The sequence below is a fragment of the Polypterus senegalus genome, chromosome 11 (genome assembly GCF_016835505.1).
Source record: "Polypterus senegalus isolate Bchr_013 chromosome 11, ASM1683550v1, whole genome shotgun sequence".
Classification (NCBI taxonomy): Eukaryota; Metazoa; Chordata; class Cladistia; order Polypteriformes; family Polypteridae; genus Polypterus; species Polypterus senegalus.
The window spans coordinates 147,827,602-147,843,388 of NC_053164.1; the positions used below are offsets into that span (position 1 = coordinate 147,827,602).

Below are 15,787 nucleotides of genomic sequence, written 5' to 3' on the forward strand. Positions count from 1 at the left end.
GGTTAAGCTTTTAAAAACTAACTATGTCCAGATCCTGGGAAGCAAGTAACACCTGGAAACAAGATTACCAACTAAAAGATAGATAGAAATGCAGGAAAATCACATCACATTCTGCATAAATGTTTCACACTATTTTACTTGTCACTTACATGCTGTAGTGTAATTAAACAAAAATGCTTGAATGGAATTAACATATGAGACAAAAGTGTGAATTAGGATGCCAGGCTGACCTTGAAATATCTAAATCCTTGATGAGGATCCCAAAGCATCATACACAAGCATGTGTTTACCAGTGCCTCAATATGATCTCACAACCTGGATATCCCACCATGGACATGGTGTTGCAGAAACTATAACTACTTTAAAACCTTAAAAAGAAAGCCTTAGAACATTTTTTTTATTGTTACGTCACAGGACACGCAGAGAACTCATCAAACCACTGTCTGCTTTCTCTGAAGTGTACGTTTTTGTTAAGTTAGCAAAAGTAGTAGATATGCAAACCACAAGCTTTCCGAACAAACAAGTCCATTTCTCATCATCTGTGACTCAGTACAGTAATCCATTATGAAAACTCTTATGATTCCTTGCTTTCAAAAGTGAAGAAAAATGAAATGGAATGATCTGGAGGTATTAATAACCTACACAAGTTACAGTAAGAATTTCATTAGGTAGTGTCACAGCAAGAGCACATTTTGAAGGACTTTTTTTTTTTTAAGCATGTGACACTCACTGGCAGGGTAATATCTGGAATGTCTATACCACATCATGCCTTCACTCGCTCAATGTCATATAAAGGTGTATTAAAGAAAAAGAAGAAACAAAGTGCTAAAAAGGACAAGTTTCCATATGAATACAAAGTAAATGACTTGCTGTTGTGCAGCAATACAAACCGTTTAGTAGTTTTTCAAGAAAATGTAATAAGCACCAATTGGTTTGTAGATAAGAGCGGCATGGTGGCGCAGTGGTAGCAGGTCCTCCCTGTGTGGAGTTTGCATGTTCTCCCTGTGTCAGCGTGGGTTTCCTCCGGGTACTCGGGGTTCCTCCCATAGTCCAAAGTCATACAGGTCACGTGCATTGGCACTCCTAAATTGTCCATAGTGAGTGTGTGTGCGCGCCCTGTGGTGGGCTGGTGTCCTGTCCGGGGTTTGTTCCTGCCTTGCACCCTTTACTGGCTGGGATTGGCCCCAGCAGACCCCCATGACCCTGTGGTAGGATATTTTTCTTTAATTATACCTGACATTTTATTCCAACTACATGAGGACTTTGGAAATAAGTAGTGGACCACTGCACCTGAAAAGCAAAAATACAACTCACAAGAGATTTATTGTTTATTTTTTTTTCCTGACTTTAATGTTAACCAAAATCTTTCATGTCTCTTTCACACACAAGTAAAATGACCAATGAAACCTTTGCAGTTCATTTATGCAAGATTTAACAACTAGGTGTGATAAAAATAAAAAGATATAAAGGTATACATGAAAAATGCATAAGCTATACCTTTAGTTTTAAAACTGCGGTTTGGATTCCTGTATTTACTGGATGATCAAAATAATCAATCTGTAAACTAGAAGTATTCACCAACCATACAGACACTGTATTTATTTTAGTAAGCATCCTTTATAGTAAATGTTACCTCAAATGTCTCCCAAAGACGAATCACAGGTATAGCAGCTATAAGGCCCTTTCACACAAGCACTCCACCCTATGCTGAAAATGACACCATTTTTCAGCACCGATATTCGCACAGTTAGATGTTTCATTACACACTACCTTTAAATAAAGCAGGGGCCTTCACTTTACATTTCAATAAGAGCCTACTGGGCAGGCTTCAGAAGACACATAGGCTAACCGCTTTTTGATTAAGAAGTCAAATTATGAAACAGTGTCGGTAAATGTAAAGTTTTCAATAGCAGTGCTGGGAAGCTAGGTGCCTCACCATCTCCATGATATTTTCATGTCATCCCTTTAGGTTCTTTTTTTCCCTGAGGAGGGGAGTTTCTGCTATGTAAAGTTAACTCAAGTTCGAGTGCTGGTGTGAAAGTGCCTCTACAGTTTGCACATAATCAATAAATTGACTCTATACACAGCAGAGAAATGAAGCAAGCAGGGAAGAGCTGAGTGGGCAAAGTCAGCAGGCAGGAATGCAACATTGAGCAAGAATTTCATGGAGAATTTAACAGACAAAACTGAAATCATAGGAAACAGGATGCAGCCTCAGTTTTTGCCAAAATACTGGAAGAAAGGAATTGTCAATGAAGACACAGTGGCTTTGGGTTAATAAAAATAATTTGTGTACAAACATGTAAAACTGTAGTAAGAATTTTTTGCCAGGAACCAATCTAGGAAACTGATCAGCAGTGTGAATTTGGTATACATTGGTGACCTTGAGACTCCATTTCACTTTATTGTTATAACAGGTTCTCCCTCCTTCATGACAACCTTCCAATACTTCACTGCACTTTTTTTTTTTTTTATAAAAGAAATGTCACCAAGTGTTTATCATGGCAACGGAAATTAACAGCTGGTGGACTATATCAGCCCAAATAGAGGCCAGATCTAAAATTCCTTTATATAATGCTATAAAGGTCTGATACACAAAAAATATAAAAATGACAATCATGTAGCACCGCTGCAACATCTGTTACATGGAATTTAAATATATAAAGTTCGTACAAACAAAACAACACAGACATACAAAATTAGGACTGCCAGTAACCACCAGTCCCCCAACAGCTCCAATAACATCCTGTGCACATCAAGAAAGTGCATGAGAGTTGTAAGATTCAGGGGAATTACGGATTTTTTCATCCAAAATGTACTTTTTTTATTGGAGAAATGAAGAAAAATCAAAAAGTACAACTGTGCCTAAACTTGTTCATTCTCTTTCTGACCCATTTTATTTCAGTATAGGGTAGCCAATTGTGGACCAGCCCTGGATGAGGTAGAAGGCCAGGCTAATCAGGCTAATCTGCATGTCACTGGGATATGAGAGAGAAACTTGGAGAAAAAAACAACATGGACATGGGGGAAACACGCACAGTCCTCAAAGAGAATTCTAACCAATTAGAATTTTAAACAAAAGTTTCCATCTTCTATAAAGCAATTAGCTAACATGTTTACAGCTTATTGGCAACATGTCAATACGAGACTAAAATGCTTACCTGGGCTTTCTGAATTAAACAAGCAAACTCAGTTTCTTATACTTTTAACACCCTGTGTTGTTTTAAGTTCTTTGTAGTCAACTAATGTTTTGAGTGGACACTCAAACATGAAACTATTATGAGCTGTCTATAAAAATTGCAAATTCATATTTCTTCGTAACCAATGTTACTTAAGATTAATGACTAGTCATGATTCAGTACACAATACCTCTAATTCAAAAGGTCTTTTATAAAATCCTGAAGAATGCACATCCTTTTCATGTGTCTAATATATTGGGTTAGAATCAAATTTTGAGTAAAATTACTTAAATGACAAAAAAATGTATTTTGAAATTGAAAATAAAAGTTAAGTAAAAGAAGGAAAAAATAGCAGGCAATAAGAGCAAGATAAAAAATAAATCTGAAACTTGCAAGTACAACAAATGGTACAGTGAAAAGGACAATTTTACAAAGAACTAAAAGATTATTAAAAACAAACAAACAAAAACAATCAGGATTTTTTACAAGAATATTTCCATTGCATTTCAATATTAAAAATATCTGTAATCAATTTAATGTAAACAAACAGCATTATTAAATAAATTGTATATAAAAAAGATCAGAGGTGTATCACTTTTCTAAAATCTATACAATCACATAATTAAGAATCAAAACATTCCCCATTTAGGTTTAACAAAATAGAAAAAATATAAAATGCTCCATTAAAATACAAAATATTTGCCTAATTAAGAATCTTTAGTGGTTCTCCATGATCTGAGGATTGAATCACCTAGTGTTCCAGAAGGTTTCCTTCCTCTTCTGTGCTCGTTCCAGAACCAGAGAGGCTAAAGAACTTGAGGCTGCTGAGCGAGCAGAAAGCTGAGACATTCGGTCATCTGTTGAAAAAATTAGCACATCAAGTGATAGTTACGATGACTCGTGTTAGACAGTTGAGTTACAAACTGAGTGTGTCTCTTTCATCAATTTTTTGTGGGAGTGGATGGACCTGTAAACATGCCGTACAATGTACTAGTGCATGAGGTGGTTTCCTGCCTTATACCAAAAGCTGCCAGACTAGGTTTTAACCTATGAAAACCGGAACAGGATATGCAGGTTTAAAAATCTATGAATTGACGGATGGGTCACAGATTTATGCCTATTGGAATATTATAGGACCATTTAGTTGTTATCCAACTATAGTATAAAAAACTATAGTATATAGTTTTTCTTTGACAGACCAAATGAAATATCATTGCCAACTGTAAAAATTGTTCAGTTAAGCCCCCAAACTGCCTTTCTCCCTCTTTGTTTAGTCACACAGACTACATGCTGAACATGCAAAAAACTTTTCTTTGAACAAAAATATTTAATACCCAGAAACTGAAACTGTGAACATCCACACTGAACACTAACAGTGGGAAAATATACAAAAGACCTACACTACAAAGGTCAAATGAAATTTGAGTCCTGCACTCCTCCTCTGGAAGCCCACCCCATAAAGTGATCAGGATTGCTATTTACATAAGCTTACAAAAGCTGTAAACATGAACTGCTGTTAAAAGCCGTTTAGGACTCTCTCTCTCATATAATCCCAAGCAGTCTGACGCTATTCACAGTGGTGTCTTCAAATGCGCATTTGATTTTAAAAACAAATGAAGAGATGTTGTGAAGTTAAATTAAGGGACCTGGGCGTAAACTGTGTGCTACTTTAGTGACTGCTGACATTAGTTGTGCCAGTCATCTAAAGGGTTTCACTTTAATTCTTTGTCAGTGCTAAAAATAACTCACTACTTTAAATGCAAAGTTGCATTTTTAAACTTGTGTACCTGCAATAGGTGAACCACAATAGTTGCAGAATGTTTTCTTTATTTCTCTGGCAACTCATTCTTGCCCAGCTATTGGTTGTATTGTTGTTTCTTTCAATTATTTACAAAGAACAAAATATCAATTAATTAATTTGACTTAGATGACATCATGGTCTCCATACAGATAGTCACTAATTTTCAAATATTGTTAATCCAGTTAATAGTTATATTATTTCATCTGTATTTGTTTCTAGGGCCAGATGACTATAATCTGTGTAACCATAACAGAAGCATACTGTAAAAATTACAGGATACTTCATAAAAAAGAAAAATAATAGCTTCATACTATACCATTGTCATCACAGTCACAGGGAGGCAGCCTGTATAGTCCAGCTCTTGGACCCCCTATATCACCTTTTTAAAGGAAAACAAATCTCATTAACATACAATGAGACAATAAGCTTTTAAACCTCTGCAGTCAACTTCTCATTTATCAATGCAGAACACTACATATTCATAAAGGAATTTGGTAACATTACATAATCAAACATCAAAACAATGTTCTCTTATAATGTAAAAATCCACTTACAAACCCAAAGAAGTAAACAAACAATATAGTCAACACGACACAAAGACTACAATAGCAAAAATATATAATGCTGAAACAGGACAACATAGTATGCAATATTACATATTTATTACTTGTATGGTTTTATTAATTCATTCTTATCACATTAATTCATATCAGTTAGTAAAAAAAACGGGCTCTTAAAATTCCTAATAAAAATAATATAAATTAAAATCTGGCTTATTTTAAAGATGTGGGTGTTCTGTTAAAAAATGTTAGTCTAAGGCTTTCACTGCTGAGAACTTCCCCACACAGAACAGATTTTCAGGCTCTTAACCATTTCTGTAAGCTTTAATAAGACAGAGAAAAACAAAAACCTCATTATATTTTCTTTTCAACATTGCAAACTAGTGTCAGGGCCCCTTCACCTCACAGCCTTCTCATTGTCATTCTGGCAAAAAATAATAAGGGAGAGTAAGGTTTGGAACAGCAAGTAATGACAAGGTTTTCACTCAAGGGTCATCTCCATCATAGAGGTGTTTAAATGACTAACTCATGTCTGGACGTACATAACCAGTCAGGACTGCATAAGGGGCTGGGCATGAGATGTGTAACATTTTAGGAAAATAGCATTTCGGAAAACTTTGATTAAAATAAATGAAAGATTATCAGATCCATAAAAAGTTATGGTGTTGGGGAATTTATTCAATTCTAAATTAACCCTGGTTAACATTTTATGCAAAATGATGGAAGGGAATTTATGTAAAATGTATTTGTATTAGTCATTAATAAGATCACTCAAAAATTATTAATGGCAGGAGTCTTTAATGGCATATTAACTCCAGATTTAGATGGGTTTTCACCAACTGCAACTATAACATCTAAAACTGCAAACACAATTATGTAGTTAATTACAGATCACAATCTGTCTGACCATTTGACATTTTTGTTTAAGAGAATATTCCTTCTCATCAGTTGATCATAATTAATCAAGTATTACCTTCTGTTAAATCCTGCAAATACTGTGCTATTTTTTTCATCTTCAACCATGCTTCTCTGACTCTTTTATGTCATGTAGTTGCTAAGGATGAGGACTTTATCAATTTCATATATACCAATTTTTTTTTTTTTTCCCCATAAGGAGACCAACGCTTACCCATTGGTTTCTGAAGGTACACTTTGGGGAAACAATGAAGACAGTTTTACCCTGAAAAATCATCTCATATGGTTTTACAGTTACCACAGCTATGCTGATGACACACAGCTGTACTTATCAATAGCACCTGATGACTCCGACTCTCTCGATTCACTAACACAATGTCTTACTGGTATTTCTGAATGGATGAATAATAATTTTCTCAAACTAAATAAAGAGAAAACTGAAATCTTAGTAATTGGCAATAATGGATTCAATGAGGTTATCAGAAATAAACTTGATGCACTAGGATTAAAAGTTAAGATGGAAGTAAAAAACTTAGGGGTAACCGTTGACTGTAATCTGAATTTTAAATCGCATATTCATCAGACCACTAGGACAGCATTTTTTCACTTAAGAAACATAGCAAAAGTTAGACCTCTTATATCATTGAAAGATGCTGAGACATTAATTCACGCTTTTGTTTTCAGTAGACTAGATTACTGTAACGCACTCCTCTCAGGACTACCCAAAAAAGACATAAATCACTTGCAACGAGTGCAGAATGCAGCTGCTAGAATCCTAACTGGGAAAAGAAAATCCAAACACATTTCTACAGTTTTGATGTCACTACACTGGTTGCCTGTGTCATTCAGGATTGACTTTAAAATACTGCTTATGGTTTATAAAGCCTTAAATAATCGCGCTCCATCTTATATATCGGAATGCCTGACACATTATATTCCAAATCGTAACCTTAGATCTTCAAATGAGTGTCTCCTTATAATTCCAAAAGCTAAACTTAAAAGAAGTGGTGAGGTGGCCTTCTGCTGTTATGCACCTAAAATCTGGAATAGCCTGCCAATAGGAATTCGCCAGGCAAATACAGTAGAGCACTTTAAAACACTGCTGAAAACACATTACTTTAACATGGCCTTCTCATAACTTCACTTTAACTTAATACTGATACTCTGTATGTTCAATTCATCACAATAACTATTCATAGTGGCTCTAAAATCCGTACTGACCCCAACTCTCTCTTCTGTCCTACTCAAAGCATCATGATGCACCAACATTGATGGACTGAAAGCCAGAAGTCTACGTGACCATCATCATCAGGTCCTTCCATGAAAACCCTAAATACAAAGAGGACTGTTTGATTTATGTTAGGTAGAATGCCCAGAGGGGACTGGGCGGTCTCGTGGTCTGGAACCCCTACAGATTTTATTTTTTTTCTCCAGCTCTTGGAGTTTTTTTTTTGTTTTTTCTGTCCACCCTGGCCATCGGACCTTAGATATTCTATGTTAATTAATGTTGACTTATGTTTATTTTTTATTGTGTCTTCTATTTTTCTATTCTTCATTTTGTAAAGCACTCTGAGCTACATTTTTTGTATGAATATGTGCTATATAAATAAATGTTGATTGATTGATTGATTACATAAAAGTAATCTGAAGATTAAGAAGGCGTTAAGAACTGATTAGAGATCTGCAGAATTGACCATGAATAATCTAGATTAATGTTTTTTAAACTGTGGGTCGAGACCCAAAGTCACAGAAATATTGTACATATGATTGTGTATTAAAATTAGCCTAGTTCATCCAAGCATGAAATCTGCAGTGAACGATATTCCACACTTTGTTCAACATACTATTTATTGCACTGTATATATTCTGAGAGATAGCATATATAAACAATATTGCTGACGCATCACACATTTCTATGTCCCACAAATGTAAATATTCCCCATGACACTATCTCCCTGTCCACAACCTGTTAAACATCCAAACTGAAAGACAAGCAAAGACACGACACAGACAAGTTTGTGAATCGAGGAGATGGTGGGACTCATTTGAAATGTTTAAATTAATGGGTTGGTGATATATATAGGGATAGTACAACAGCGATATGCTACTGTAAATGTAGTTTCAGTGGCCATAGAAAACTGCTTTGTACCTCATCTTGTGTTCAGCATTACAAAAGATTTAGTATTAAGTTTAATGCTTTGGTAGATTTTTTTCACTGTATTTTAAAAATGACATCTTCAAGGAGGTGGCCATCATTAGCGATACACTCTTCGAGACAATTTCAGTACACTCACATGATTCATTCGGCCATTTCAAGGGGAATAACAGATTTCATGGCAAATAGCCCCCTTGAGGGCTTCAAGGTTTTGAGGTTGGTGTGTGTATACCTTCGACTTGAGATAGCCCCAGGAGAAGAAATCGCACAGAGCGAGATCAGGCAAATGTGAAGGCCACCCAACATTGCCGTGTAGGGAGATAAGCTTCCTCGGAAACATCTACTGCAAAACTTGCATGGATCTCCACGCTGTATGAGCTGTTGCTTCATCCTGTTGAAAACAGACATCCACCACATCCATTTCTTCCAGTTGGGATTGCAAAATGTTCTCTAGCATTTCAATGCAACTTTCTGAAGTGATGGTGACCGTTGCTCCACACTCCTCTAAAAACTAAGGGCCTACAATGCCAAATTCTGCAATGGTGCACCAAACTATAACACGCTCACTGTGTAGGGGTCTCTGATGAAGTTCACAAAGGGTTGGTTTCAGCCCAATAGCAACATTTGGCTTATTTACACAACCATTCAAATGGAAACGTGCACATGACAATGGCATCTCGAACAGTTTACGGAATGTTCGTACACAACTTTCTATGGCTCTCTCAGTATCTCCCTGTGAGTTTCTGTACTACTATAATTTTGTATGTATGAAAATTAAGGTCCTCATGCAAAATCCTCCTCAAAGACATGTTGGAAATGCCTAAGGCAGAAGCATGTTTGTGTGCTAAACATCTAGAAGATTGCAAAATTGACGCCCTTACAGCTTGGATGTTTTTAGGTGTTCGTACTGTCCGAGGATGGCCTGGAGATTTTCTGTTCAATGTTGCACCCATCTGTCTCAATGTAACCACCCACTGAAGAACTGTTTTCCAATTTGGGGCATCACCGTTAGGAGAAATGCTTAAATGCATAATGATGATGGATTTGTTGTTTTTGAAGAATGCTTTGACACTGAAAGCACAGTGTGCACTGGACCAAGGCATGTTGCCGACTGAAAACTACAAGGGATCCCCTATCCCACTCGGCTGCCTCTACCTTGCACTTCATTTTAGTTCACCCTGTATCAAAGGGGTGAGATTGGCTGTAGAGCAGGGAGCCTTTGAGCAGTCAGTAGCACTAAATATTTCAAACTAGATTGACAGCTAAATTCTTCCTGACGATTTAAAATGCAAATAGTGCATACATTTAAGAAATATCTAGCTACGCAGCTTACATTTTTTTATACTCAGTTTATTTAATTTTTAAGTGTTCAGCATATCCTGGTTTTGAATTTGTGAAGCTAATGTCAACAGTGTTTATAGAAGCTATAGAAAATAAAATTCTACCCAAAACATTATGCCAAGCCTCAATTACTGTATTTTCTACGAAAAATAAAAAACTCACCATACTGTGCATCCTACAGACCAATTTCACTTCTGAATAGTGATGTTAAGATAAAAGAAAAGGTCTTAGCTAACATAACTGAGGAAGTTATTCCCTCTGTAATATTGCAAAAACCAAACTGGTTTAATAAAAATGGACACAGGCTCCAACCTTTGCCCCTTCTTTAATGAGATAATTTCACCCACAGAATAATACTCTCCAGCTGTCCTACTATCTTGTGATACAGAAAAAGCCTTTGGCAGAGTATAATGAGCTTATTTATATACTGTAGAAATTCGTGTTTGGCCCCAAAATATCTGGATGGATTTAATTATTCAACACTAGTCAGTAAGCCTCATTGTAATAGGAACTTGGGACTACATAGAATTAGAGCTCAGAAAGAGACAAAGGATGTCCATTATCACTATTAGTTTAATAGCAATCAATAAAAGTGTTAGCTACTCATACAAGGGAGCAATAGGAGATAATAGAAGAAGCAGAGAAGGACATCAAAAGAAAATACAGTACCCTCCATAATGTTTGAAACAAAGACACTTTTTTTCTTTTATTCCCAATTGCTATGTCCCAAACATTATGGTTAAAAGTGTTTTCTATATGCTGTGACCAAAATTAATGCAAATACATGGTGGGCCCAATATATTTTATTGCTGACTAGCAAAATAACTGCGCTTCGCAGCGGCAAAGTACTGCATTAAAGTTTTTATTTAGAAGAAAAGTAAACCTTTTTAAACTGAGGGAAAATATGCCAATAATTATTTGTTAAGGATCTCTTTGTATACCATGTTGTCAGTTCGGCTGTAACATGACCAAGCTGTGTGTTGAGCTTACTCTTAAGGATGCAACATACAGTTGGCCATGTGAACAATTATCTTGTCTCAAATCTCACAGCTTGGATTGCTGCTGTCATAATCGGTTTGAGTTTCATGGTTTGTTTCAATTCTGACAGTATTTGCAGGATTTGTTGTGTTGAAGTGACATTTGGCATCTGTCAAGCATTGTAAGCACACAACCGGTTTCATTGATAAAAATCACATCCAGCTTTTGAGAGTTTAAACATTCATAAACATCAAAGTGTCCACTACTGAAATCGTCACCTGTGAATCTAAGATATTTAAGAGGCATTGGCGGTTGTCGAAAGGTGTAAAATATTTGGCCATTTCGGTACACTTGAAAGCGACAACCGAACAATTCCTCAGCAGCCATCAACTCACATGCAGAACCATAGGTGAAGGGCGTAAGCATTTCACTCTTATAGTGCTCCTGTGTAATATAATTATCTCCTGTACCGTCATCAGTCCACACCTTGAACCTTTCCCAGTCATTCAATACATAAGACACAATGTTCCTCCGGATATCAAGAGTGAGCCTGATATGGCCGTGCAATATGTAACAAAAAACAAATATATTAGATTTTAAATTGTTAAGAGTATACCAGGAAAAGATCCAAGGTCTGTAATTTTATTACAAACCAAAATACTCTAAGAAGAAAAAACTGCTGGGAAATTCTGTGTGTCTTATGATGTCTGACAAACAGGACATACCAGGAAAGGGAACTCAGCTAAACCCCCTAGTACTAACTGTCTTCTTTCTTAACAGTCAAGATAACCTAGAAGACCTTCTTTAAGCTCACCAAGGACTGAACTCTACACTAATGTCTGTCATCCATACCATTATTATAATCAGAAGTTCCAAGTCGGTAGAAACCATCCTCTGTCACACTCATTACAACTGCCAATATATTGCGCGAATCACCTTCATGGAGCACAGTAAAAAAACTAATTTTTTGTTGAACAAATTTAAGTAAAATTGCGTATTTTGACACTCCCGAACAAAACGCAAAGTGCAACTGACAAATTCTAAGCCTGAGGCACGCATTAAAAGTCACATGCCTTGCCACTTGATATTCGAAACGAATCGGAGATGTATTTCATACTTTGCTGGTTTCTCATTTGGTATTCTATAGAATGCCTAGGAAATGTGTGAAATATGAATCGTTTCATATATTGCCGGCTAGTTTTGGGCATTATATACAATGCCTAGGCATTCAATAGAATGCCGGATTTCAAACTTTGCCGGTAACTTATATATCTATACTAATAAAAGGCAAAGCCCTCACTGACAGACTCACTCACTGACTCATTACTAATTCTCCAAGTTCCCGTGTAGGTAGAAGGCTGAAATTTGGCAGACTCATTCCTTACAGCTTACTTACAAAAGTTAGGCAGGTTTCATTTCGAAATTCTACGCGTAATGGTCATAACTGGAAGCTATTTTTCTCCATATACTGCAATGGAGTTGAGCTGGATGGCCGTGGGGGGCGGAGTTTCGTGTGACATCATCACGCTTCCCACATAATCACGTGAACTGACTATCAACGCAGTACGTAGAAAACCAGGAAGAGCTCCAAAAAGCGCTGAAGAAAACATGCATTATATAATTGAGAAGGCAGCGAAACAATAAGAAGCGAGCGACTGACATTTACAACCATATTCATGAGTGCTGCTACTTCGGAAACAAAGCACGGTGTAAACTTAAAGTTTAAATTAAGTTCATAGACAGGCTGCCGCTGGTGTTTGTCATGCCCACGGGTAATGAGGGATACAAGTTTAATGAGAGGACGCAGGATATAAATGAGAGTTTTGATCACTTTGTAACTAAGTTAAAATTGCAGGTGAAGGGCTTATGCAAATTCCGAGAGACTGTGTTTGTGGGGGATTGACAGTTAAGGCGGGTGGGGGAGTCGCGTCATCAACTCCCTTCCCATTCACCTCATTTCGCTCTGAGCTGAGCTCCATGGCTAACGCCATATTCCGAAGCAACTTCGTCACACTGCCACCAAATACTTACAGAAAAATCCACAAGTTAATACACACCCTGTCTCTAGAGTTTCTCCACACTCAATGTATTCCTTGCGTCCCCTTTATACCCTCTGATCTCCCATTTCAATTCAGATGCCTCCAATTTCCAGTAAGGCTCTGCTGCACGATGACAAGTAATAAGTCTCAGGGACAGACCCTACAAAACGATGCCATTGATTTCAGACAAGATTGCTTTTCTCCTGGACAACTATACTTGCATTCTCAAAAGTGACCTCGCGCAGCTTCGTCATATTACAACCGGAGTGCAGCCAGAAACTTTTAAGTGCCGGGTCTTACTTAACATTAAATTAAGCCGTGGACATCACAACATCACACAAGAGAGCAGCTCACGTGAACTTACTGAACGCAGTGCGAGTGATCACTTTCATGCATCATGTGTTCTTGTATACATGCCTGACAACATCGGTGCATGCTTCTAATGAGATGACAGATGGTGTTGTGGGGGATCTCCTCCCAGATCTGGACCAGGGCATCACTGAGCTCCTGGACAGTCTGAGGTGCAACCTGGTGGCATTGGATGGACCAAAACATAATGTCCCAGAGATGTTCTATTGGATTTAGGTCAGTAAAGTGTGGTGGCTAGTCAATGGTATCAATTCCTTCATCCTCCAGGAACTGCCTGCATACTCTCACCACATGAGGCCAGGAATTGTCGTGCACCAGGAGCCACTGTACCAGCATAGGGTCTGACAATGGGTCCAAGGATTTCATCCTGATACCTAATGGCAGCCAAGGTGCCTTTGTCAAGCCTGTAGCGGTCTGTGTGACCCTCCATGGATATGCCTCCCCAGACAATCATTAACCCACCACCAAACTGCTCATGCTGAATGATGTTACAGGCAGCATAATGTTCTCCATGGCTTCTCCAGACCCTTTCACTTCTGTCACGTGCTCAGGGTGAACCTGCTCTCATCTGTAAAAAGCACAGGGCACCAGTGGTGCATCTGCCAATTCTGGTATTCTATGGCGAATGCCAATTGAGCTGCATGCTGCTGGGCAGTGAGCTCAGGGCCCATTAGAGGACATGGGGCCCTTGGGTCACCCTCATGAAGTCTTTCTGGTTGTTTGGTCAGAGACATTCACACCAGTGGCCTGCTGGAGGTCATTTTGTAGGGCTCTGGCAGTGCTCATCCTGTTCCTCCTTGCCCAAAGGAGCAGATACTGGTCCTGCTGATGGGTTATGGACCTTCTATGGCCCCCTCCAGCTCTTCTAGAGTAACTGCTTGTCTCCTAGAATCTCCTCCATGCCCTTGAGACTGTGCAGGGAGACACAGCAAACCTTCTGGCAATGACACGTATTGATGTGCCATCCTGGAGAAGTTGGACTACCTGTGCAACCTCTGTAGGGTCCAGGTATCACCTCATGCTACCAGTAGTGACACTGACTGTAGCCAAATGCAAAACTAGTGAAGAAACAGTCAGAAAAGATGAGGAGGGAAAATGTCAGTGGCCTCCACCTGTTAAACCATTCCTGTTTTGGGGTCATCTCATTGTTGCCCCTCTAGTGCATCTGTTGTTAATTTCATTAACACCACAGCAGCTGAAACTGATTTAACAACACCCTCTGCTACTTAACCGATCAGATTAATATCTCATAAGTTTCATTGACTTTATGCTATACTCTGTGTGTGTGTGTGTGTATATATATATATATATATATATATATATATATATATATATATATATATATATAATGTGTATAAACACACATATATACTATATACATATATTCAAGAACACAGATTGAAGGAGATATAGAGCAGAGGACTGGAGCACACAGCTGTACTTAACAAGCTATTTTATCAGACAGGACAGATCCAAAATAGCTCTCATTTTTTACACTTTACTTCTGCTTCATTTTACTTTGTGTCATCACTGTATTAATCACACTACGAAATATTTTGTTTAATAAAATTACATTTATCATTTGCCTCCTTTATTTTTATGGACATACTATATTGATTTTCTCACCTGCACCCTAAATAAAAAAAGCAAAAATCAGCATTGTGGGAAAAGGTTCCATAGTGCCTGGCATAATAATCATATACAGCATGAGAAATTACAAATTAAATGGAAAAATGGGGTAGAAGCATTGCTGTCTGTGCTTGTTGGTCTGTGCCAGCAATGAGGTTGACCTAAATACTGTAACCACTTGCCCTTGTATCTCAACTTGTGGTAAATTTACTCTCTGAGTCACTTGTGGCATCAAACTTGCAACTTCAAAAAAGTCAAAAAGTAGACTGCTTTCTCTTCATTTTCTTTGTAAAAAATACATTTTTGACTTAAAGCTCATTTTTCTTACCTGGATTGCACTCTAAACCCTGTAGTAACCGGGAAAATTAATATGATCTGAAATGAGTTTAAGAGATGCTTACACAGCAGGAAATTGGATCAGATTATATTAAAAATACAGAACAACAGTCAGTCATTTTTGTTCAATTGCCAGTTCTTACATCTAGACACTCGATCAGAGCAGTCATCTACAGAAAGTTGTGTAGCAGCTTCTTTTACAGCTGTAACTATTTTCAAGTTATGGTTACTGAAAGCACAATTAACTATTTAAATATAATCTTTTAAGCATCCTTATATCTACTATGATAATAATAAAACAGAAAGTCAAGTAATCTGAAATCCATAAGCATATGCATATTTGGTTAATATCCGAGTGTTGGTACAGATTTTATGTAGCCATTAGTTTTAGAAGTAGACAAATCTAGTTTTAGATTCTGTAAAACAGACTTGTGTATTTGTTTCTTTTTCATTAGCAAGTTAAAACAGTTGAAATATTACTCTAA

General features: G+C 37.3%; 1 protein-coding gene across 3 annotated transcripts in view; it reads right to left on the minus strand.

Moving 5' to 3' along the window:
- Positions 1-1,247: 1,247 nt before the first annotated feature.
- mdm1 (Mdm1 nuclear protein) overlaps positions 1,248-15,787 on the minus strand; it is a 126,894-nt gene continuing 112,354 nt past the window's right edge. For 2 of the 3 annotated variants that reach the window (XM_039769782.1, XM_039769781.1), the window contains exons 14-15: positions 5,297-5,359; positions 1,249-4,036 (exon numbers count right to left, since the gene is read on the minus strand). In XM_039769782.1, coding sequence (XP_039625716.1) covers positions 3,927-4,036; positions 5,297-5,359 — 173 coding nt within the window. In that variant the 3' untranslated portion in view covers positions 1,249-3,926. Of the gene's footprint in view, positions 4,037-5,296; positions 5,360-15,787 lie in introns of all 3 variants that reach the window. The other variant, XM_039769780.1, reaches the window with a different exon arrangement.